The sequence below is a fragment of the Labrus mixtus genome, chromosome 17 (assembly GCF_963584025.1).
Source record: "Labrus mixtus chromosome 17, fLabMix1.1, whole genome shotgun sequence".
NCBI classification, from domain to species: Eukaryota; Metazoa; Chordata; class Actinopteri; order Labriformes; family Labridae; genus Labrus; species Labrus mixtus.
Genome location: NC_083628.1, coordinates 16166203 through 16193376, shown reverse-complemented (window position 1 = coordinate 16193376; position 27174 = coordinate 16166203). Strand labels below are relative to the sequence as shown.

At 40.2% G+C, this 27174-nt stretch overlaps 1 protein-coding gene across 1 annotated transcript; it reads right to left on the bottom strand.

The window, feature by feature from the left end:
* Positions 1-113: 113 nt before the first annotated feature.
* Positions 114-13773, bottom strand: si:dkey-88l16.3 (low-density lipoprotein receptor-related protein 2). The gene is made up of 28 exons (XM_061061660.1): positions 13532-13773; positions 13150-13389; positions 12761-13009; positions 12395-12601; positions 12025-12291; positions 11589-11804; positions 11235-11393; positions 10972-11094; positions 10452-10616; positions 9722-9937; positions 9386-9615; positions 9108-9237; positions 8436-8629; positions 8107-8290; positions 7779-7991; positions 7439-7622; positions 7149-7350; positions 6872-7036; positions 6388-6627; positions 6033-6260; positions 5759-5893; positions 5371-5572; positions 5149-5274; positions 4622-4729; positions 2297-2533; positions 954-1266; positions 631-730; positions 114-260 (listed from the first exon to the last, which is right to left on the bottom strand). Exons 3-28 carry the CDS (start codon positions 12861-12863, stop codon positions 195-197), a joined length of 4713 nt encoding a protein of 1570 aa, XP_060917643.1. The 5' UTR covers positions 12864-13009; positions 13150-13389; positions 13532-13773; the 3' UTR covers positions 114-194.
* Positions 13774-27174: the final 13401 nt, after the last annotated feature.

Genomic DNA, 27174 nt, shown 5'->3' with positions numbered 1-27174 from the left:
TGCTTTGGCAACCCAGTGTCATGAAACATCTACATATATATATATCTATATCAGTATTTAGATGACTGGTGAGAAGTTATTGACCCTTTCAAGAGATTAAAACAGACTCCTGGTTTTGGTTTAGTTATTACTTTTATTGCACCAAAACATAATCTTCATTAGCAGATTTGATTCAGCACCAGAAATCACATCTTCTATTTGAGCTGCAGGGGTTTTAAGGCCATAGGGGGATTATTCACATCAACTGGGGAGTCCAGCTCCTGTGGGTTAAAAAAACAGACAATTGTTCAATTTCTCACAAACCAGTGAACACAGAAATCTGAAATCATGTCAGCTAAAGAAAATGTACTTTAGAAATAACCAATTACATTAAGATTAAGACTTCTCTTGATAAAACATGGTATGTTTGATAAATGTTGATACCATACATAATATAATGTAATTATCCTTCACTTTTTTTTGGCAGAACAGCAAACTAGGTTTTGCAAGACTGTGTTTCAGGTGGTGTAACTGATGATCTATTTCAGAAACTTGCCTTCAGGCGAGTTTTGAAGTGGAAAGATTTAATTTAAGGTTATTGGAAATTCTTAAACAATATTCTTTGTACTAGGATGTGGCATGAGATTATACCTCAGAGTCTGAATCATAATAATGTTCACAAGGCAGGCCCATGTTGGCCATCAGAGTTTCTTTCTCTATGGATCTGCTTCTAACGGTCGCCCAGCCTCTCCTGTTCAAATCACATAACAATGAAATCACATTACTTACAAAGAACAACTGCTGTAGAAGTCAGAATCTATTAGGAGTTTTCATCTCGCTTAACAATTCTGTAGTTGAATTCAAACAATTTGGTTTGATGCATTTCTAGCCAAGTGGACAAGTGGAGGTCTACCAAAGCATGCGTCTCTGGCCACAGTGCAAAAATAAAAAATAAACCTCATTGAGCTCTTTACCTTTTAGCATAAATAAAAGCAGCAGCCGTCAGTGCAGAGACGAGGCAGAGGACACCAAGAACAACACCCACTTTGCTCCCTCCAGTCACCGTCTCTTCACAAAACTGTCCCTTGTAACCAGCCACACAATTGCAGCGAGTGTCTTTGCCTTCGTTAACACAGCTGCCATGACTGTTGCAACGTTGGACTTCACAGGATGAAGGGTCTGTTCTAACTGAATTCACATTGGCGTTCAGATGAGGTGACGAGGGCGACTTTTGAGGTCTGCCATCACTGGCTTTAGTCCAAAAAGAGGCCGAGTTTGTGTTTGGACCTGAAGAAAGAAAATATTTAATGATTATGCAACACATTACAAATTCACATTTGTTGTTGCCCCAAATAGTAATCGTGATAAATGCTAGGCAACCAGTAGAGACTGTCGACTTGTCCAAACAAGAAATAATCAAGCAGATAACATCCAATAAAACCACAAAGTAGCATGATTTTATACTAACTAAAGAAAAGTATGTGTTAGTATCATTAAGAGGTGCAGACTTCTTCAATGTGGTAAAGAGTCAGACTGATGTTCTACATGTGTCGTTCTGCTTGAGGTTTCTGTCTGTTAAAAGGAAAGGTTACTTTGATATATTTACAAAGGCTAAGAATGAATCCTCCATGAGCACAGCATTTGGCAGTATTTAGCAAAGAGTAATGTCTAGACATGTTCTTTTTGGAAAAGAGTCTTGAGGTAACATTTGTTATGAATTGGTGGCTATACAAATAAAGACTGATTCAGGCAGGCAAGTAGTTTCCCATAGTGCCCTAATGCTAAGCTTCATATTTTCTATTCAGACACGAGAGGGGGTCTTCAACATCTCATCTTTCTCTCGGAAATAATGAAAGGAAACTTCCCAAATACGCATTTCTTATCAAGTTCAGCTGTCTTCTCAAATGTTGTAAACCTCTCAGTTTAGTCGACCCAAAGTGTGTATTTGACCGTCCCTCTTACACATTATTGTTTTCTCCAACCTCTGCACCTACTAAACCATATGTTTGCAAAATAACAGTCCTCAATGTCAGGCTTTTCTGAAGCCCAGATTTAAAAAATACCCATCAGCATGCTATGATTACAAAAGAATAGTCATCATGACTCATGTGCTAGTTTTGGTAGGACTTGAAGGGTTGTTGCTCGAATTCAATGAGAAAGGGTTCAAAACATTTAAAATGTAAACAGTCAGACGTCTTCACTGCAGAAGAGAATGTAATTAAACATGACTGGTTAAAGGTGGGCTTTTGTGTTACCTACTCTACCACGGCTGCCGATTACATTTTCAGTGTTTGTTAGTTTATCAGTGTGCACTCACAGTCCTGTTCATCTGACTCATCGGAACAGTCCAGGTGTCCGTCACAGAACTTGCTGCTGCTGATACACTCGCTACCATCTAAGCAGGACTGTTGCTCGGCCGGGCAGTCTGGGAGTGAGGCACAGGAAGAAGCATTGACAGCAGAGAAGCCGAGCCCACATTTACATGTCCGACCCCCGGGATAGGCCAGACACAGATGATCACATCCTCCATTGTTATTGGAGCAGCTGTTGGTGTCTGGAGAGCAAACAAGATATGCAAATTAAACAACTTATATTCATGTAGCTGAAAGAATGAACAAACAAGTTGCAGGAGTATGAAATGTTTTGTATCATATAGTGCTGCTGGTAGTTCATATCAGACCTCCATGTTAATCAAAGGTTTGATCCTTTATCCAAATATCAGGGCCTCCTGGCTGTGTTGTGAAATAATTTGCTCTGGCACTTTGTGGGAACTCTGCTCGCCAGGCTGAGAAGATAAGTGTGCTTTGTGTCCGGGGAAGGTGACACAGAGGGGTGTTCACTGTCCTTTGTTTATGAATGAAGGGGCACTTCATGCTTCTGGTTAATTTCTGATGAAATACTTTGCAAAGGCTTCATTTCCACATTTCTGTAATGTATTATCCAGCTCTGTCTGCAGTATTAGGGACATTGTGTGTTTTTACACACGATCAAGAGAACATTTTTGCTTGATCTTTTTGTAATATTTGCAAGGCTACTTGTGCATTTGCATTTTCCCATTCCAAGAAGTCTTGATTCAATAATATACATGTTTTTCAATAAATGTTATTTCTTCTGGGCAGAGAGAGGGTGCATTATCATTTATGGAGTATTTAAAGTATCAAAGAGATGCACGGTATATGTATGCCAATTGTACGAGAGAATTGCTTTAATTTAAGTTATAGCAAAATATTTTTGCAGAATTTAATAACTGACTTTTATATTTAAAAAAAAAAAAAAAAAAACTAAACTCAAGCATGTTTTTTTAATGTCACAATATGAATTTCCTTTCCAGATGTCTTAGAAATGGATTTACCATAAATAATGTAACCTATAAATGTGGCTTAAAAAAGGTTGTTATACTATACAAACTTATCATATTTGATTGTAAGTGTGTGTGGGGGGGGGGGTTAAATATATTTTGTGTGCTTGATTACAGTAAAGCTAGTAAGTGTGTTATTGTTTGTGTGTCATCAATATAAAGACAAATAGATTGTGCTTCTTCTGGTATTTTTGCATTTGCTTAGTAAAATGATTGTTATCCAAGTGTGTTGAGTAATTAATTTCCCTCTTTCCCACTGCAGCGCACACAGAGTGTCCTGTAGCGTGCCAACACCCATGTCTCTTCAGGTATCACATCACCCTGCCATCTATTCAACTCAACCCGAGCCCAAGTGGGTTCTTTTATTATACTTTTTTTTTTTTTTTTTTTACTTTTGGTGTCTTACATTCATAAAGAGAACAAAGTTTGGGTTGAAAATAAGTGCAGATGGAGTCATTCCTAACAGGTAGAAAACTGGTTTGGTTTGTTTTACTAACGAAGCTGAGTGTGCTGCAATCCTGCTGGTAAGCATTGCAAACTAGGGCAGTAATTATCGCATTATATATCATTGTGTACGATTTCAGCTTTGACAAGCCACTTACACAATTTCATGGAACATCATTTCCACAGGATGCATCTTATGGTTCATGGTTGCGGAAGATAGCAATCCGCAGTATGAGTCATAGGCTGCAGCTTAGCTGGATGTATTTTTCATGTGATACACGTTTGATGTGATACTTATTTGAACCTGCATTATCATCATTTAAAATAATGCAGGTAAATGTTTTGCTGGATTTAAAAGGCTGTATTTGTTTTATTGTTGTACCTAAAACATCTCCCTGCTCTGGAATATTCCACACCCTGCCCTGCCTCACCTGCCATCTAGTCATCCTCTGTGGTTTCACTTCTTTAGAGATAACTTGTCTGGTCCTTATCTCAACACTCAAACTGTTTGTCACAGTTTTTTGTTTATCACCTTCACATATATTTTAACCTGAAACCTGCTTAAGGGCTGTAATTGTATAACTAAATGTTCCTCTGCAGTCATTTACCTGATGCATGCCTCCCAGCTGCAAATTTTAGCCCAAATGCAAACAATGCAAATAGTACTTTTTACTAGGCCTGCTTGCCATCTGCATTTAGATCTTACCTGCTGTTGTCAGACCTGTTCAAATGATCACCTTAATATGTTGTATTTGGAAACTTGTAACTTCTCCATGGTTATCTGAATAAGTTTTGTCGTTCCCGTTTTAAAAAACAGGAACTCTGTCAATAGATATATACCTGACTGACTGTCGTTACTGTAGGCTCTGACCTCCACCAGGCTGGTCTTTGTCTCGAACCACAACTGATTAGGCTGGAGACCATCACTGAACCACAGTTTGGTGACATCTATACAGTGAAAACACAAAAAAGAAGCTTCAATTCTTTCAGCATAAAATACACTTTGCACTCTAGAAAGTAGTTTCCTATTTGTTAAACATCAGAAGTTACAAGCAGGTATGATGGAGACGAGAAAGTACTGGTGGATATTTTAACCTGTCTAATAGTGAAGATGGCAAAAGAAGTTGTAGGCTGAATAATTTATGGTTATATTAGTCTCTGATGCCATCTGCTGCCTGAAAGGGATACATACAAATGGATGAAAGGTGAATGCTAAGATTACTGAAAAAAAATCTAATTCAGTTGCAGGGCTTCAGATTTTTTGGACTGATACAGTAAATACATGAAATCCCTCATTTTCCTCTTAAGACATTAAGGTTGTTTGAGTTCTCAGACCTGAGTATTACTGAAAACTTTGTTGTCCTTACCTTTGTCCAGGCTGACCCAGAGGAGGATGTTCTCTATGTACGTGAAGGACATGATCAGACCTGGCCCCGTTTTGTGCTGTTTATATCCTGATCCATCCACTCCTATAGAGCTGATTACACTTTCACCTGCAGAAAAAACACAAATCCAATAGGTTCACAAAGAAAGGCAGAAACAACAAACCAAAATGTGTCATTGAGTCATCAAGAATTGTAAACCATTACCCGTGTCGGCCCAGTAGATCATAGTTCCTTGATTTGCAAAGACCAGAGCAGTGGGGATGCTGGACTTCTTCCACAGTATTGCTTTGTTGCGGCCATCCATCCAGGCACAGTTCACCTCTGTCTGGCTCGTTTCACCTTCCACCACAATTGCTGTGTAGCAAAGTTGCCCAGTGGGGGGATGCACTGCCATGGATGTAACACCCTAAAAAGTAAAAAACAAGAACTGGTCTTAAATGTTCACTGGAAAGTAGATTATTAAAACAAAGCAAACATGAAAGAACTTTAGATTTGTACATGTATGTGGAGGTACAGTAGGGTGTGAATGCCTAGTGTGAAAAGAGATAGATAAGCAGAATGGAACAAATTTGAGCTGTGAATCAAAATGTACCTTAAGTGATCCCTGCAGCAGTGAGGTGTTGTAGCCCTTATGGCGTGAGGTCACATGGAGGTTGGGCCTCTCGATGCTGCTCCAGTAGAGATTTGAGGTCACCCAGTCAACTGCCAGAGCTGTGACCAAATCATCCTTCAGAGCCAAAAAAGTTGCAGTTCCCAAGTTAGAAATTTACCCTTGATTGACACCTTTTACTGGAGAGCTGCTAGCTTTTAAGTAAAGACTCAATGAATACATACAAACAACCTTAAAGTGGTTAGTTTACACCCACCATAAGCTTCAGGATTTTTCCAGAGGAAGTCAGTTCAAGTCTCGACATGGAGCTGCTCAGTTTAAGTACATCCACAGATCCCTGTCCTGCGTCGGCCACATAAAGAGAAAGATCCTGGAGGAACATATCAAATCCTGAGGCCTCACTTATCCCTGGCAGGGCGAAATTTCTGCCATTTGGCATTTTTTTCAAAGCAACACCATCACGGCGAATGGAGCGCAAGTGAATCTATGAGGAGTAAGAGGGGGAGACAAGAAGAGGCAGAAGCAAGCTTAGAAAACGCTGGAAGGAGAGCTTTGTCATAGAGGTAGTTTCCAGGAATGAAGAATACAGGGCCCCTTGTCTAGAAATGTACCTGATAGACAGTGGCATGAGACAAGAGCATGATAAAGGTTGTCTCCACAGGCAGAGAACAGGTTATCTTGTCTTTAGAAAGGAGCAGCCCTTTAGGGCATCGACATATTGCTGTAGGTCCCGTCCCGGCTGCAGCTGCTGGTGATCCTGTTGTCACTGGCGGGGCCAAGAGGCAGATATGGGAGCATTTCAGTTGGCCACACGGGCTACGTATTGCTGGCTGGGATAGAGCGTGCATCACCTGAGGAGACACATGTATTGGGGCTCAAAGCGGTAGGCTTTCTGCAAAAACACCAATTGGTAAGCTGCAGCTGTATACGAGAGGAAGGTGTATACCAGACGAAAGCAGAATCAATAAAATCAAATTAATTTACTTATAAGGAACACTGATATTAAAAAGTTGGCTTTGCATAGTGGACATTTCAGATAGTCATGTGAAATCCAACAGTAACATTTACATAAGATCAAAAGCAGCAGAAACTCACCTTTAGTCCAAATGGCTGCCCTGGCCTTTTAAGCAGAACCTTTTGATCTTTGCCTGTGTTCTTGTCAGCTGAGCGGATGGTCCTTCTTTTTGTGTCAGACCAGAAAACTTTATCATTGAAAACCGCCACAGAGAAAGGGCTTGGTGTCTCCACTAACTGGAGGATCTGGTGGGAGAAGGGTTAATCTATCAATACTCATGTATTAATAGTCTATATCATAACTTTTTCCTCATGTGGTGCTAAAATGAAGACTCATCTATCATTAGCTTGAGCTCACCTTGATGTTGTCTCCATTCAGAGAAGTTGAGCCAATGCAGCGCAGCTTCTCGTCAGCCCAGTACACCCGGTTCTCCAGGAGGTCAAAGGCCAGACCGACTGGCCAGCTCAAGCCTTGACTCACCACTACCTTCCTTTTTGAACCATCCATCCCAGACCGCTCAATCTGAGGGGTGCTGCCAATCTCGGACCAAAGCATCAACCTGTGAATGTTAATCATGCCATAAATGCAAAGATGAAAGATTTGGGGTTAAAATTGGGAGTAACAATGACTGGTATTATCAACCTTACCCTTTGTGTGGAAGCAGGACTAATGAGCTTGGCTGCTCCAGGTCAACACCCAGGACAACAGTGTAGTCATGAGATCTCACAGTGGCATCACTAAGCTTCACTGCCAGAATCTGGCCCACAAGTCCATCCACCCAGTAAAGATTCTTTCCAACCCAGTCCACCGCAATGAAATCCAACTTCACTCCTGTAAAAAATAAAAACTCTTCATGAAAACATTATTCAGAGTTTGAACTCTCCAAATATTGTGAATGCATTTGCTCCCCACTTTCAGAATTGTGTTAATTAATTGAACTATCCAGATGAAAATCTCATTACAAACCAGCAGAGTTGAGAGTTGTACCTTTAATCAGAGTTCCTTTGTTCTTGGGGTTTGTCATGTCAGCCCAGCGGATGCTCTGGTAGTCTGGACTCAGCCAGTAAACTCTTTGTTGAGCCCAGTGATAGTCCAGTGAGAAGACAGGCCGACTAGCAGAGGACAGAAGACGTAAGGTGCCACTGTGGACTCCTAGCAGTAACAGCTCTGACTGCACTGAGGCCAGAAGTAAAGGCTCATCTGGTGGTGGAAATGTTAGTCAGTTTCTCTGGGGTTTCTCAAGAGTGAGGACATGTTACAAAACAGGAAAAACAGAGTGCAGGGATCGTTTAGGAAAAAAAAAACCTTTTTGTACCTTTGGTCTTGCAGCTTTTATTGTCAGGCTCCAAGTAGAAGCCAGGGTGGCACTGACAGATGTAGGACCCACGGGTGTTCAAGCAGGTATGTTTGCACATGTATGGCATTAGATTGCATTCATGAATGTCCACACAGGACACAGTGTTGACATGTGTTATGTAACCTGCTGCACAGTAACACCTCTGCAAAAACAAGGCATTTTCAAGCTCAGCAGGGAGAAAATAGGCACACACTTCAACATAAAGTCAGTTCAGAGTGAGAACTCAAACACTGTTCCAACAGCCTGGGGCAGATAAAACACCTCATAGACATCTGTTTTGCACTGACCGGTCCATTTGGGGTGCTGGTACAGTGATGGTCACACTGAGGAGCAGATGAGCTGGAGCAGTTGCTTTTAACACATCCTGGGCCCTCATCGGATCTGTCAGCACAGTTGGTGTAGCTATTGCACACGAGATGGGGGTCCAAACACTCACCACTGCCACACTGGTAAAGGTGAGAGGGGCATTTTTTCTCACCGCCTGTGGAAGAAAGAGGAACAAATTCACTGTGAACTGGGATCCTCTACACACTACAATCATTATGTCTTCTACTTCATTGGGTTTCCTCCAAATAAGTAAAGAAACAAATCTTTGGACATTTCAACGTAACATTAGAATCATAAAACTATTAGGATTTTTTACTCATGAAACAGAGAAGGTCAATCTCCTCCAATTTAAAAAAGTTCAGTGTATGTAACACAATTACAGTATGGATGGAAATCCTGTGCCTTCAAGTGCCAATACCTACCTTTACTTAAATGTCAACTGTATGTTCACACTTAATTAGACCAAATATTAGAAAAGGCTTTTTTATGGGGCATGTCAGCTCATGAAAATGGGACTCGAAGTTAGTAAAAACACATAATTTTCAAATAGGCCCTGAAACAGAAATAATGTATGACAACAAAGTGTCTCAATCTAAGAATAAACCTGATCATATGAAAATAAAAATGCTCACATTTCTCCTCATCCATGCCGTTATGACAGTCCGCTTTCCCATCACACCACCAGGACAGAGGGATGCACTGACTGCTGTCTCTACATTGCCACTGGTAATCCCTGCATTTGGCTGGTGCTGACACACAGTTCTGGATACAAATGAGTCAAATTTATATCCACTGCCTCAAAACAACTACATGTTTTTAATGTATCCTCTATGAATGGGAAAGCTCTAGTATGCAATATAGGATAACATTTACAACTGCTCGAGAACAGAGGATCTCGTGTTTTTTTTACCTTCTCATCTGATCCATCTTTGCAGTCATTCTCGCCATCACAGAGCCATTCTTTCTGCAGGCATTCATGGCTGTTCGGACATTGCAGCTGAGCTGGGCAGCGTGGGGGTCTTGTGCAATCAACCTCATCAGAGCGATCACTGCAGTCGGCATAACCATCACATCTCAGAGCCTCAGACACACACTGACCGCTAGCACACCGAAACTGGTAAATCGCACAGGCCACCAAAGCTGGACAGAAAAAAAAAAAATACATTTAGATTTCATGGGATGTCTGTGGTCATGTTCTACATTCATCTTGAATGTTCTGTACTATTTAATACTGCAAATCACCTACCACACTTTTCCTCATCTGACCCATCAGCACAGTCCCTCTCTCCATCACACAGGAAGGTCTTTGGTACACAGCGGGTGTTGTTATCACAGCGGTGATGGCAGCCTTCAATCAGACTTGAACATTCCATCTCATCAGATAGGTCCTGACAGTCATTCTGTCCATCACACACCTTATCCAGGGGGATGCATCTATTCCCATGAACACACTCAAACTCATCTGGGGATGACAAAGAGACTCCTTTAAAGATCGACCGATTTTTCCTTTTTTATTAAAACTGAAGTCATGTGAACCTGAAAATCCTAATATTCTGACAAAAAATCTGTTTAAAGTCTGAGCAGAGTAAAAATTCTAGGGATATGTTGAAAGTTACTTTGTTGTAAGCTTTTGCTTGATTAAAAAAAACAAAACACAAAAGTGATCACAACTCATCTGGACAGACAAACAATTTCCATATTTATGGAGTTGATCAAATACTTGCAAATAGTAAATTATTAAATGGATAGGTGCCACTAGGTAGTCCTTTTGCAAGTCATACCCCTTTTCCATTGTGTACTACACCTGGTTAACACTGGACCATATAAGATCACATCCAGTGTCAACAGTTGACCGGAAATCTTCATTCGAGTGTGTAACCACAGCGGCTGACCAAGTAAAAATCTTACGTATAACTTTAAGAGACAGCTGTTGCAATGCTTTACGCTCCTTTCATAGCCTACAACACAAAACAAACCTGCTTTGCACTGAGCTGCACATCCCTCTTCATCTGATCCATCCTTGCAGTCCCGCTCTCCATCACACACATGGCTGTACAGAACACACTCCAGGCCATCTTTACAAGGCTTCAATCCTTTGCGGCACCTCAGTGGATCGGAACTGGCATCGAGCACACTGGAGGCTTGGCAGAGAGTAAATTATGCTTCAACAGATTATATGGACACTCGGTCTAGACGTTAAAATTACAGCAACAGGTAAGTCTGGCAATGTTTTCATGGATTTACAATTGATTAATGACAAATCATGAAAGGACAAAGGAGTGTTTGGCCAGGTGTAACTAGATGGTCTCCAGTTGCAGGGTAGTCTCTAGGGTGAAAGAGGCTAACCATAGCAGTATTGGGTGTTTTCTAGGCTGTAGGCATTGGTTGATGCAGGGACTGTAGGGGTTCACTTTGTTTTTATACACTGATAAAATGTTCATGTAAGCTTAACTTCTCACACATCATGTTTGTATTTTATTTTCCTTGTTGGCTTACAGGGAGCTGCGGCATCAGCTGATCGACACCACCTCTCATCTGAACCATCAGGACAGTGGGAACGACCGTCACATAGTTCCCTCCTTGGGACACATGCCCTCCGGTCGCTGCACAAGAAATCATCTGGTATGCAGAAAGAAAAGACGTCAATATAAGGGACAGGGTGGAGTAAAACTATGTAAGACATCTTTAACATAGACTCTCCAAATCACCAAGTGTGTGTTTATGATGTCATTATTTTACCAGACAAACACCGTACTTACCAGGGTTTGTACACTGGAGTATACAGTTTTTTTCATCAAATCCATCAGGACAGTCCTTTCTTCCATCACACAGCTGATTTTGAGCAATACACAAAGATGAATCTGGACAGATAACTGATGGACTGATGCAAGGTGGTGTAAACTTGAGAACAGTAGAATCTGTTAGTGAAGTAGTGAGAGGGTATGGAAAATGTCAATTAAATATTCATATACATAACTTGTGTCACTGGGACTCCATCATTTCTATTGCTACACTTCAAAATAAACTGCTGTACTACTCAAATATTTTAACATCTTATAAGTATTACCACATATATACTTCTCAGCATTGTACTTGTAGTATTGAGGACTTACCGCAGCCAACCTCATCTGTACCATCCAGACAGTCTCTTTCTCCATCGCACAAGAATTTCTTGGGGATGCAGCGCTTGCCATCTTTACAGTGATACTCGCAGCTATTGGTTTGTTCCTGGCAGTTCAGTTCATCAGTCTGGTCCTGACATTGTGGCTTCCCATCGCACACCTGAGCCAAAGGGATGCACATCTTCCCATGGAAGCACTGGAACTCATCTGTGGATGAATAGAGACAAAAATGTTAGAAATATTTGAATGACATCACAACAGCTGCTATTATTACCCATCCACCCAAACACAGTGTATTTTTGTGTACTGACGTTAATGATTAATCTCTGTTTAATGATTAGTAAGGGTACCATTTAATACATTTCACAAAATCAAATAATTGAACAACTTCTTCATATGTTCAAAAGTTTAAAGTAAAATAAAAAACCTTGTTTGCATGTTCCTGGGCATCCTTGTTCATCAGACCCGTCCATGCAGTCTCGCTCACCGTCACAAACATGGCTGTATAAAACACACTCTTTGCCGTCATTACATGACTTTGCGCCGATGCGGCACTTCAAGCCACTTGATCGAGCTGCAGGAGCAGCCACATCTGGACAATTGTACTCATCTGAGCCATCATTGCAATGACTGCGGCCGTCACAAACCAGCATCTCTGATACACAGCTGCGACGGTCTTTGCAGAGAAAATCAGCTGAGGAGAATGGAATTTGATATGAAGCATCATATGACAGAACTTATCAAATGTGGTTGCAATCGGAGAAGTGTTTCAGTCATCCCATGATCCTACTACTTACAGCTGTCCTGGCATTTTTCCAGACAGTTCTCATCAGATCCATCTGGACAGTCTCTCTTTCCATCACAGAACTGTGTTGGCTTGATGCAGAAAGAAGACCCCGGACACAGAACTGAAGGACTGGTGCAGGGTGGCTCAGTTAAGGGTAAAGATTCTTCATTTAAGCTAAGCTTTTCTGAAGCAGTTGAAGTGACAGTGCTTGAATCATCTGAAATGACACAACAGTTAGTTAAGCTTTAGAGTTCCATTTTGTTAAATGTCTATGATTATGCATTTCATTCAACTGATTTTGGAATAGTGCAGATACAATTCAGCTTAAGAAGCCACAAGGAATAGTTTTTTCCTTTATAGAGAAGCACATACTCACCACAACCTTCTTCATCCGACCCATCTCGACAGTCCCTCTCTCCATCACAAACGTGACTAGAGAGAACACATTCTGTGCCATCATTGCACAGTCTGGAGCCCATGCGACACTTTAGGGTGGTTGGCTGAGCAGCAGTAGAAGATACGCTCGGGCAGCCTAACTCATCGGAACCATCACGGCAATCAGAGCGACCATCACAAACCAGTCTCTTTGAGACACAGCTCCGACGGTCTTTGCAGCGGAAGTCAGCTATGGAGAGTAAGAGAATGAATTTTAAAAAAAGCAGATTTGCTCTGTATCCATCATGTTCATAGAAAAAGCATTGAAATGTGTATATATTTTTCCACCACTACATGTCCACACAAAAACAAAATGCATTGACTACTTACTCCTGTCAGGGCATCTCTTCACACACTTCTCATCAAATCCATCAGGGCAGTCTTTTTTTCCATCACAAAACTGTGTTGGCTTTAAACATACAGAGGAATCTGGACACAGAACTGATGGACTGGTGCAGGGTGGCTGAGTGGGAGGTTCAGTAAAGGGTTCGACAGGTAAAGATTCTTCATTTACAATTATAGGAGACTCAGTCAATTGAGGATTTTCAGCAAGATTCGTAGTGGCAGCATCTGGAAAAATAAAACCAATAGTTACTTGTAGAAAGTTAAAGTACATCAACATATATCAAGTTATTGACGACAGATAAATGTGCTCGTCTGAATATCACTTCACCTTTACCATTAGACTAGCAATCTTTGAATGAATACTCACCGCATCCTAGTTCGTCTGATCCATCTCGACAGTCTCTCTCTCCATCACACACATGGCTAAAAAGGACACACTCTGTGCCATCATTACATGACTTTGAGCCTATACGGCACTTCAAGCTATTTGCCTGAGCTACAGGAGCAGCCACATCTGGACAGTTGCGCTCGTCTGAGGCATCATTGCAATGAGAGCGGCCATCACAAACCAGTTTCTTTGATACACAGCTACGACGGTCTTTGCAGAGAAAATCACCTAGGGAGGATGGAATTTGATATTTCAAACATCTTAAATATATTGCAGAGAAAATCAGCTGAATAGGAGGGTCATTTACATAAACATAATAGGAAAGCAGCAATATAACCTCCCACTTATTCAGTGTGGATATGATCAGACAAAGAAATGATCTAAAGCAGCCCATAATAGGCCAACTCACTCCTGTCAGCACATCTCTTCACACATTTCTCATCAGATCCATCTGGACAGTCTCTCTTTCCATCACAAAACTGTGTTGGCTTGATGCATAAATAAGACCCTGGACACAGAGCTGAAGGGCTGGTGCAGGGTGGCTGAGTGGGAGGTTCAGTAAAGGGTTCGACAGGTAAAGATTCTTCATTTACAATTATAGGAGACTCAGTCAATTGAGGATTTTCAGCTAGAATCGTAGTGGCAGCATCTGGAAAAATAACAACCAATAGTTACTTGTAGAAAGTTAAAGTACATCAACATATATCAAGTTATTGACGACAGATAAATGTGCTCGTCTGAATATCACTTCCCATTAGAATAGCAATCTTTGAATGAATACTCACCGCATCCTAGTTCGTCTGATCCATCTCGACAGTCTCTCTCTCCATCACACACATGGCTAAAAAGGACACACTCTGTGCCATCATTACATGGCTTTGAGCCTATACGGCACTTCAAGCTATTTGCCTGAGCTACAGGAGCAGCCACATCTGGACAGTTGCGCTCGTCTGAGGCATCATTGCAATGAGAGCGGCCATCACAGACCAGTTTCTTTGATACACAGCTACGACGGTCTTTGCAGAGAAAATAACCTAGGGAGGATGGAATTTGATATTTCAAACATAAATAAATTTCCTGTAGAGAAAATTGGCTGAATAGGAGGGTCATTTACATAAACATAATAGGAAAGCAACAGTAGAACCTCCCACTTATTTAGTTTGGATACGATCAGACAAAGAAATGATCTAAAGCAGCCCATAATTGTCCAACTCACTCCTGTCAGCGCATCTCTTCACACATTTCTCATCAGATCCATCTGGACAGTCTCTCTTTCCATCACAAAACTGTGTTGGCTTGATGCATAAATAAGACCCTGGACACAGAGCTGAAGGGCTGGTGCAGGGTGGCCGAGTGGGAGGCTTGATAACGGGCTCCATGAGAGCAGGCAACTCACTTGTGCTGATAATTTCTGCAAGAATTGTAGGAGTCATATCTGCAAACATTTAACTAGTTTCATAGAAAAGTATTGTTTAACATCAAAATTGTAACTTCATCATGCAAATCACCATATACTGTAACCATTGTAATTGCATGCTATGAATTAAATGCCTACCACATTCCCATTCGTCTGATCCATCCTGGCAGTCCCTCTCTCCATCACACACGTGGCTGACTATGACACACTCTTTGCCGTCATTACATGGCTTTGAGCCCATACGGCACTTCAAACTTATTGCTCGAGCTGCAGGAGCCGCTACATCTGGACAGTTGCGCTCGTCTGAGGCATCATTGCAATGAGAGCGGCCATCACAAACCAGTTTCTTTGATACACAGCTGCGACGGTCCTTGCAGAGATAATCAGCTGAGGAGAATGGAATTTGATAAAACGTAGCACAAAAGACACAACATAATAAACAACTGTGTACTTATCGAGTGTGATTGAGACACAAGAAAACCAATAAATTAACCAACCATTATTCTGCCTACTTACACTTGTATTGGCATTTTTTCACACATTTCTCATCAGATCCATCAGGGCAGTCTCTCTTTCCATCACAGAACTGTGTTGGCTTGATGCATAAAGAAGACCCCGGACACAGAGCTGAAGGGCTGGTGCAGGGTGGCTGGGTTGGACGCTCTGTGACAGTTAAAGGGGCATCATTTAAGATGAGATTTTCTGAAGCAGGGATAGGAGCAACCTCAGCGGACCCTGAAAAGTAACAGTTAGCTTAAACTTAATTTGAGAAAAATCACAATATCTAATTTGTAAACCACTTCAAATTAACCTTAGATCCTAGGTTTCTAGTAACCCTAATAAAACGCCACTCGTATCATTGCCTACCTTACAACAAAGGAACATTTAAAAGAGACTCTCCAATAATATATTTTCCAAATTAATCCATCTGCTGATAACTTTAGGTATGAAACTATTTTTATCGATCCTGCCCAACAAGGTTTTATTATACCTTTCAAGAAACTTGCCCCTTTGCAAACATTCCCTGACAAACTCACCACATTCTTCTTCATCAGACCCATCGCGGCAGTCTCTTTCTCCATCACAAATGTGACTGAAGAGAATGCACTGTGAGCCATCTCCACACAGTCTGGAGCCCCTTCTACACTTCAAGTTGTTTGCCTGAGCTGCAGGAATAGCTTGACTCTGACAGTTCATCTCATCTGAGCCATCACTGCAATGAGAGCGCCCGTCACACACTAGACTCTTTGATATGCAGGCCTGTCTGTCTTTGCAGCGGAAGTCATCTAGACAGACATGAGGGAAAACCAATTAAGCTTTTCTGAGTTTCAGGACAATGTGAATTAATCTGTTGAGTTGTAATCTTTGAAGAAAAAAAAAAAAAGCACCATTATTTGACATTAAAGCTTACTTTTTGAGGGACATATTTTCACACATTTCTGTTCATCTGAGCCATCAGGGCAGTCTCTTCGCCCATCACAAAACTGGTCCGGAGAAATGCAGATATGAGCTGAAGAATGGGGACAGAGCACAGAGGGGCTTCTGCAGGCTGGCACAATCGGAGCAGGAGGTTCAGTGGTAAGAGGTATTTCGTTTGTTGGGGTATTGGTCTGTTCTTTGACATCTTGGATATACAAAAGCCATCACATAGAAAAGTTAAAAAAAAATAGGATTCATAAATAGTTTCATGTCAGCCATAATATTACATAATCAGACGCTTGGAAATGAAGGATTAAAGTGTTTCTTCAACATATTTGAGATTAAATCTGACAAAACCCACCACATCCCTGTTCATCTGATCCATCCCGACAGTCCTTTTCACCATCACACAGGTGGCTGTACAAAACACACTCCGTGCCGTCTTTACATGGCTTTGAGCCTGTGCGACATTTCAGGATATTTGCCCGAGGTGCAGGTGACGCTACAGTCGGACAGTCAACCTCATCAGAGCCATCATGACAATGAGAACGACCATCACAAACAAGACTCCTGGAGATACAACTCCTACGGTCCTTGCACTTGAAATCCTCTGAGAGAGGCATGGGAAGATTGAAAAGCAAGGTGGGGAAAAAAATATATATACATCACAAAAACATTCCCAAAGCTGGTAAACTAAAATGATTATTTCAGCCAATGAACTATGATTACTACTCACATAATTTAAGATAATTTGTCATTATTGTTTTATTTACCTTTGGATGGACATGTGGTAACACAAAAGTCCTCATCATCTCCATCAGGGCAGTCCCTCTTTCCATCACACAGCTGGGTTTGTGCAAGGCAAATTGATGTATGTCGGCACAACACAGAGGGACTGTTGCAGACTGGAGTATTGGGCACTGGGGGGGGGGGGGGGGGGGGGGGGGGGGGTGAAGAGAATTAACCAAGTATGTCAGTGTGGCTTTCAACACACAAATGAGCAAAACATGATCCACTTTTTACTAACAATTCCCTTCAAACAGAAACTTCACCAGAAGCCCAGTAAAAAAAAAAAAAAAAAAAACCCACTTCAATTGTTTTTTTTTGGTTTCTATGATTTTAAGAGCTACAAAAGTCTCTTTAAGCAACACTAACACCACCTAATTGAAATTTTTTGAAAGTAGTTTGACCATACCTGCTCTAATTTCCTTAAGTGCAGAGGTAACTCCAAACACAAGACCTCCCTCAATCACGTCTTGGATGGGGGTCCCATCACGCCGGTCCCAAAGAGTCATGACATCATTATAATGGGACAACAGGAAGGGCTCATAGGCAGCTATGATTGATCCTGAAATGTTCCACCTTCTACCTGCTTGGTGGCTTCTTTCTTGAAGCAAACTCATTGCTGTCAAACCTGAAAAAGTGCAAGAGACAACTCATTCAACATGTCTGCTGTCTTCAACAGTGAGTTTCAACACTTAGAAAGTCTGATGTTCTTTTCAACAGAGGTAGATTCAAAGATGATTATGGGGGCTTAACTAACAATGATAAATTGCTTCATTATAAGACTCAACCCACCAAGCTCATTACTGAAGGTTTACACCAAATCTAATAACTTAATGCAGATGATATTTTAAAGGAAAGGTGCACCTTGAAAGCTTTCTCTTATGTATAAAAGAGAAACAGGGAGAGCTTTTTGCTATAAAAGTGGGACCAACTCTTCTGAGAGCCAACCATTTTTCAATAGTGCAACTTTTCACTGCCTGCCCTCAATCAGAATCCCCTTTTCACTACAGGCCATACCATTTAGCATGTGCTCACCTTAAGAATCAGCCAATTTAGACCAACATATTTGGGAAAAAAAGTTACTATTGGACCTTTTTCCTGTTGACCTATTATGTCACACACGACTATGAAGCACACTGGTTGCATGTTAAACGGTAAAATGAAGGACACCTTTACAGCTCTGTTCATCTTGTAGATACCCTTTGCTTTACTTTTGGTAGAAATTGAATGCACGCTATCCCTCATGCTTGTGGTGATATCAGAATTCTGGCTTTCTTCTACATATTAACGCCATTCAACTCTAAGGTCAAAACATGACACAGGAACTGTGAAGCATGTGCAGATCGCCTAGGCAAGATTGGAGCTGATTAGAGGTGAATAAAATGACCCCTAACCGAATTTTCTAGGTATGTTATACTAAATTTGACTTTGTACATTTTCTGTCCAAATAGCAGTTTTACATTTATTTTAAAAGTCCCGTTTTAGTTGGACTCACAATAAACTGACTCCTTTTTACACTATGTAAACATATTGGCACTGACTTATCAGTGTTGGAGTCATAAACATTCTATAACTCATGTAGAGAAGTGACAGACCTGCTCTTTTTGAGTTCCAAAGCAAACTGTTGGCCCTGAGGTCGAAGGCGATGTTCCCTCTGACTTCTGTGGCTACTAGGTGCAGCAGGTCTTTGGCTTTGCCTCCCATCATGCTCATGGTGAGGATTTGATCATCCTCGAGCCAAATGAGGCTGCCCCTCAACCAGTCCAGGTACAGGTCCCGGATGTCCTTCGTCGTTTGGTAGAGCTGCTGCGTGTATCGCCTGTCAATTATGATGGTGCCAATTTGTTTTTGGTCACATGACACCCAATAAAGGTTCCCTTTCCTCTGGTCTACTTTTATCAGACAAACTGAAGAAAACAAAGAGCAAAAATAAGTAAGCTGCTTGAGCCAGGACAAAACAATCAAGTATTTTAGTTACTTAAATAGTTTATCTATTTCTGTCAGCTGACAATACGGTGAATATTACTTCCTCAGTTCCACTACAACAGCAACATTCATCATTTGGGTCTTAAAAAAACCATGGAAAACTCAATTTACCTGGCAAAGGTGTTGGAACCACCTCAGTCTTTACCTTGACTAGACTGATGCGTTTGATATGACCAGTTTTATTGACCCAATACAGCCAATCTCTGTACCAGTCCAGATCAAAGGAAAGGATGCCGTCGTCAATGGCAAAGAGCTGAGTGTTAGTGGACTCTTTGCCTCTGAACTCCAACATGTTGATGTTGGTAATGGTAGCATATATAAACCTGGGATCTGTGGACCAAAGAAAGAACATATTTTAATCCCATAATTGCAAGAAACAATATGCAAGATTTTTTAACTGAAATTCTTTATAGACCATTAAGGTGGAGGAGTCCATGTTTGAAAACCAGAATAAACTACAAGTTACCTGTAACAGTGGAAAGCGATTTGTAAATGAGAATTTAGAATTTTGTTAAACCTACATTCACATGTGCCATCTAGTAGTAGTACTTTAGAGTTTGGACAAGCACAGGTGGCTCCAACAGGGTTGCCTTTAGTTAGCTGGCAGATCTGACATGGAGTCTTAGCACATGCTGATGAACCTGAAATGAAAGCAATACATCTGAAATAAGAGAACTAAAAACAGGTACTTGTAGTTTCCAAATACACATTTTATACTAAATTTAAAACACTAAAAGTATTTACTCAAAACATAAAAAAGAATTACTACATTCAGTGATACATGCAACAAATAACACTAGTCTTATAAAATGGGTAATTCAATTTAAAGTATTGTCATAGGTCAAATACAAATCTCCACTTAAACACTTTAGTGAAGTTGTTTTTGTGAGGGTTTAGTGCTCAGGCTTTACGGCGAGTATTTGGAAAGGGCCATGATTTCAATTATCTGTGGAGATTCTGAGGGAGAAACTAATGAACTAGAAATCTTGTATTGAAAATAAATCTGGACCAATAAGTACCTTGAGGTTGCTGTTGCTCGTGGTAAACAGCTAATACTGGCAGCGCAGCTTTCCATATCAATTCCTTTTGGTTTGGTTGGTTCTGTGGCACCTTCCACAGTCCTTTCTCATCCGCCCAGTAAAAGGAACTTTCAAAAACAGCCAGGCTGAGAACAGGCCTCTGGTTGAAGAGTCCTGTGAAGGAGTAACGGTTTGTTCCGTCCACCTTCACTGTCTCTATAGACTGATTTAAAAACAAACAAAAAAAACAGCAAAGGGTTCACTTTGACCACCCACAAGTGTTTACGATGTATTATATTCTCTTCCTATCTTGCCAGTTGTGTGTTGAATGATTTATTCATCTTACATCCCCGCCAACCTTAACCCAAGTGTTTGGATGAGGGTAAAATAAATTACTACAATGACCCGTACCAGAAAATAAAGGTAAAAATAATCAAATTTATGATGGCTAAATTATATTTAACTTTTATACCCATGTGTGTTTGGTGTTCTCCATCAAATTGTACTGCCTTTGTTCATTTTCTGAGTCACCTTTTTGAAGTCGCTGATCCAGTACAAGCGCCTTGCAGCCACATCAGCAGTTAGGCTATGGGCAGACTGAGCAGTGAGTACAGTCAAAGGGCTTCTTTCTGACCCATCCATCCATGACTTCTCTATAGTCACTCTGTCATCGGGACCAGCGTTGATCCAGAACATCAAGCTTCAAGTCAGAGAGCGGATAATTTGATTAAGAACAACCCCGTGTATTATGACCTCTTTTAGGAGCAACAGGTTCCATGGTCCAGGTTCAGTTTCTTTCGATACACATGTTTTTCTATTTAATTTACATACATTTTTACATATTCAAATCCTTAGTTGCATAAAGTCACATGTACCTCTCCACAGGTATGAGCACCAACTCTGATGGCGTGATTCTTTTGCGCAGCACAGTAATGTAACTACTCCCATCAGCGGCCTGCATGTAGATCGACTCTGTCTTCTGATTGGTCCAGAATAGGTTTCGGTTTAGCCAATCAAAAGCTAGACCCTTAATTCCAGGTTCCCCTGGCAAAGAATTAAGGACACTTTTTGTTCAGAAACATCATATTTCTTTTGTATGCAAGTTGAATTCAATTTTGATCACCATTTATCCCAGTGTGATGATTGAAGAGGCACAGAACATTACAGGTAACAATTCAGAATAAAAAAGCACATAAAATGAAGCTACGCTGCTTTAATGTAGTCCCAATAGGACTGCACCAGAAGAAAAAAGTCTGGGTTTTTTTAAATTTGTGAAACAAATATGTTGTGGTGGTTTAAGTTAACATCCCGTACCAACTCACTGATGTACAAAACAATTAAGGCCTCATGGGACAAAGGGAAAGTGATATCATAGCAGTTGTGTTGTAGTAGTGACTTGTTATTTCCTGTGGGTTTTATTCCCCCATAGAGTAGTATTGAACTTTTGAGGTTTCATTTATTTAGAAAATGGAAAAATTATACTAAACACAAATAAATCTTAATACATCTGACAAAAAATTACACCCATGCACAGAAACCCCCACTACAGGTCAACTCACCAGAATAGATTGTCCAGCTTTGCTGTCCATTACTTTTGTATATGCTGCCTCGGTTGTCCGCCCAGTAGTACAAGGCTTGGGCAACGTCAAAAGTTAAGGCCACTAAGTCAAGCACTGGAGTCTCGATAACTTCAAACTGTTGAGACTCAACATTCAGCAGCCCGATAGATTTCCTTTGTAACGTTAGTAGTCTGACAGCATTACCTAAAAATAAGACAGGAAGGGAGAGTTAATGAGAATATTCATATCAGTCAGTTACAGTAAACACATTCATTATATATCTGGACTGATAAACAAAACCTGAAGGACGCTACAAAACATTGACATCGTACTCAATATCTGCAAATTTAATAATATTTCTTTTAAGAAAATTTTCAGGGGACAGGTATGTTTTTTTATGTAACCTGCATTTCAAAGTCTCTGATCTTTTTCTTCTTTGTCTTCAGTTCAGAGACATCAAAGCAGCCCATTAAAAAAAGACAGTTATCTTTCATCCAAACACCCTTTATAACATTTGCTGTGAAGTTTGATCTTTCAAAAAGGTGAAACTAAATCCACAGAAGGTTCACATCTTACAATTCATCTGATAACTTAATACCACTCAGCAGTCATGCTTTCATGTTAGTCTGTGTCCAAATATCTTTATCTTTTTTTTTTGGGGGGGGGGGGGGGGGGGGGGAGATACCAGGGAGAGAAAGAGGGGAATGACATGAAGAAAAGGGGGCACAGGCCGGACTTGATCCCAGGCTACCAGCTTGGTGGACCTGCCCACTACTCTAATTGTTGTTGTCTGTACATGGCCCCAAATATCTTTATCTTTTAGTACTCACTGTTTTCTAGGCTCAAGATCCAGAACAATTGATACAAACTTTTTTTTTTTTTTTTTCTCCAATCCGGTTACTGTGCATTGAGTAAGAGAGGGAAAACATTGACACATTATTACCTGAGGCTACACATGTGGAGTTCCCATTCAGTTTGAAGCCATCTCTGCAGTGGCAAGAGAATGATCCAATGGTATTAGTGCAGTGATGCAAACAAGGAGCAAACTGTTGGGCACATTCATCTACATCTGAGGGGAGAGAGCTGTGCATTAAAAAGAGAAGAGCTTTATGGAACATAAAACATTCTTAGTATTTTTTAGTTTGCTGATAGAACAGATAATTGTTTCTAGCCAGCTTTTTCTAACATTGGTTCCAACCAAGGGTTTTTGTTGTGATGTAACATCCTAGCCTAAAAAAACCTGATGTATTTTTTGCAACCCACAAACCTTCACAGACTGTGCCATTGGCAGAGAGCTTATATCCATCAGGACAGGCACACAGAGCTCCCCAGACTTCATCCAGACACACATGACTACAGCCACCATTGTTCTTCGAGCAAATACGACCTGCAGAAGGTGCACTGTGAGTCAGTATTAGAATGACATACAAGCACCAGTAACCTTTCACAATATTACATCATTTTGAGATCAATAAATAAATATGTAGCGTCAGTAGCTATCATTTTAATCTTCTCCAAAATTACCGCATGTTATGGGCTCGTCGCTGCCATCTGAGCATTCAACTGTCCCATCACACCTCTGTTCAGCAGACAGACACATCCCCTCGGGACACCTTATGCTGTCCTCATCACACGGACCTATAAGAGGACAGACCATCCCTATTTAACAATATCTGTCTGACTTCTTCCAATGTTTTCACTTTGCCTCTGTGAGCATGTTGGCATCATATCGATCCATCAAATTTGCATAATAACACACAGTGGTAGTAATGGTCACCCTTGGTTGGGGTAATTGCTTGTGATTATGCAGATGTAAATCATATTTTGAGCAAAACAACAAAACATCAGAAGACCCAACATCTTCAGTGTACAATTGCTATAAAAACAACAATTACACATTCAAGGTTTTTCAATATGGAAGACTTAAAAGTGAATGAAAAGCATGAATTAGTAAAGCAAAAAAAATAACTTTAAGTAATTAGGATTTTGCCAGTTTTAAAAAAAACATGCAATATCTTAGCTCTGTTTTTTTTTTTTTAGATATGCACACAGTTTTGGTGTTGGCCCAATCAAAGTTTGTTAAATTAACAAAAAAGATCTCTGTTGTTCGAGTTGATACCAGGAGCGATAACGGAGAAAATACATACACTTTAATTATAATTCAGTCTACTGTGCTGGAAATTGATTTTCAGTTTCCTGTGATACAGCATCCAAACATTTCATCTTTCTTACCACAGTCCTCTTCATCAGAGTTGTCCAGGCAGTCATTCACTCCATTGCAGCGCATCTCTTTGGGGATACAGATGTTGTTTTGACAGGTCCAGTCAGTTTCCAAGCATCCCTCAGGAGCTTTACAGTTCTCCTCATCAGAGCCGGTGGGACACTGGATTTGTCCGTCACAGCGGGCCGACAAATCAATGCAGCCGACTGAGTCCAGACAAGGAAACTGACCAGGTGGACAATCAGGAGAGCCTGGCTGTGCTGGAGGGCAAAATAAAACACAGTCGATACATGAGTATATAAAATGTACTTAACATGTAAGGGCTTTGGCACTGCTACTGAAAAGGCTTGATTGCCCTTGAGCTTCAACCTTGACCACACACTTACAAGTGTGTAAGTATGTATGTGGGTGAATGTGCATATATAAACAAACATATATGCTTCTAATGTCAATCTTGGGGTCTGATCATTTATAGAATGCTTTTGTCTGTTTTTCTTTTGAATCTTCCCTATGTGTGGATCTGATTGATACGATGAATTGGACTTCGCATTTATGTTTGCCAAGTGTGAATAGTTCTTTTGTTTTTCCCCCCAAAAAAGGGTTCTATGAAGTACAAGGAGCCTAATGTTGAATAAAAATAAAATCAAAAATGACAATGTTTCCAAGTCTCAAGCCTTTTTTTTGCACAATGACTAGAAATGCCCACCAGTGCAATCCATTTCATCAGATCCATCCAGACAGTCTCCAACTCCATCACATCTCCAGGCATCAGGGATACAGCTGCCATCATCGCATTGCCACTGTCCTTGTTTGCATGCCAAAATCTGACCTGCAAAATTTAAAAGATATGGAAAGACGGTCGAAGTTCAAGTGTCCTGTGGCCAGAGTAGTCCATGTCACAGAGCCAAACACATTACATGCCCACTCTAACCTGTGATTTTTTTGCATGGAATGTAAGCTGGAGTTTTACAATCACTTAGAGTCAAGCTATTTTTTTACATCTAAGGACATAATATGCAATTGTATTCATTCATAAAAAAAGATGCCAAATCCTGAGGCTTAATTTGCTAGACAATTATAGTGACCCATGGCAAAATCAGCTCAAAGTTTATTTCTGTGGCACAGAGTGGTATGACAGTATATTCCTGAAGGTTCAGAATGCTCACAGATTTGTACAAAAATGTAGCTACATTGAATGAATGAATGAACTGCTAATACTGCTAATATCAATTTAATCAGAGCTTAATTCTATATAGATATATGTAGTAATGCCAAATTTCATACATGTAACCAAAAAAACATGGTTGAGAAAAACCTTGCTTGTAACTTTGTGTTAAACCCTTGAACTCTTCCCAAAAAGTCACACTTGGTCTAAAATGGGAAAATAGTAGCCTACAATAATATTTTTTTTACATTTTACAGGGCCACAATAATATCAAACCAAAGTAGGCCAGAAATGGTAGACTATAGTTATTTGTCTTTGAAGTAGCCTACCTGTTGTTACCAATGTTGAATGGTCTAGTTAGTTTAAACTTATCCAGTCTATTTAACCATTGACCTTTCATAAATATATCCGTTTGAAGCGCATGCATTGGAAAAAAAAAAACAACCCTTTTAAATCCTGAACATGAGGTCCAGAAAGCCCTAACGCCATATCATCCTGGAGAAATACAAGAAAGAGTCAAAACCCTCTAGGATGCTCTGTTTTTTTAATGTTAGTCCTACGAACTCGCTGTAAGTGTAAAAAATAAACGCTTTATCATCACACAAAATACTTTTTTACCTCGGGAAATGGTCAGAATTGCCAGTAAAAACGAACAAATTAACGTGCGGACGTCCATGTCGGTCCGCGCGGCTCATCGGGAGAAACGAGGTCACCTGGAAGGAAATGCTTTAATCAGTGTTGCAGGTGCGCGTGCTATCAAAGACTGACCAGCTTCCGTTACTAAAATAAAATACAATACAAACAATTGCATTTACAATTGTTAATATTTTCCGTCGCTTTATTGTTGTTTTAAATTATCTATTTTAATAGGCTATAATAATTTAGCAGTCGTTTTCGTTCAAATAATGTTAACAATTATTATTATTTTTAAATCATTGACTTTGACATGCAATCGGATTGGATTGGTGCTAATCACACACTTATTTCACAGATATAGTTATTGATATATTTGTCTGCTGTTGCTGACACGTGACTCTTCGGGATGAGACGGCGAAAGGTTTCCCTCCTTGACTGGTTTGCCTCAGATAGGCTACTTTTGTTTAATTCCAGTGCTTTCAGTGAGTTGGTATTGCCATTGGTACTCCAGGATATGCGCTTTTATGCACGACTATATACATGTATATGCACTATATATATGTTATTCTTGAATAGTTGTATTTTCTTATTTAACAGTGCCAAAAACAGACCACCAAAACAAATTATGTTTTTTATTTACTCTCCAGCAAAGGTGGGAAAGGGTTGTCATTCAGAAATGTTTAAAATTGGCTTTTAAATAAAGGAGTATTACACAATAGCATCACTAAGGCATTTACTGAAACAGTCAAGAGACACGCCTCCAGTAGGCCTATGCCTCCATGAAAACACGTCATAAAATTATTCTGGGGCCTTTTGACATCAACTTAATAAGAATATCATATTTTGTATCAAGGTTAAATGTGATATTTCACTAAATTTCCCAAAACAAAAACATGTTTTAACAATTTTAATTCAGACATCAAACGTTTGCTGTTTTGAGATTAAATAACTTCAAAAGGACAAGAACAATTTCCAACTAATGGCACCTTTCTTGTGTTTTCTTTTTACACCTACTGCTCATCAAAAAGAATCAAAGCTTTGTTGTTTAACATCAGCTCTTTGTTCTTCCCTTTGAGGCTTAAGTGTTCAGTTTGAATTATGAATGGGAAACGATGAGCTGGCTTTTATGCAACTAATGCTCCTTTAATGCTGCTGCCAATTAGCATGGCCGACTCGGGTTTAAAACAACCCAAATACGTATTTGCATATCTGTATATCAATAAGCCAAGGAGTTCAATTAAAGAACATTGTTGATCTTAAAAATAAATGTAAGTTATAGAGAGGATAAGTAAGAAAAAAAACGTAAACTCCTAAAAATGTCCTGAACTGATGCTTGGCATTATAAAGTTAATGTATTAACCTATTTGATTTAACTACCAAAAATAATGTCCTGTTAAGTTCATTTTAAAGAGGA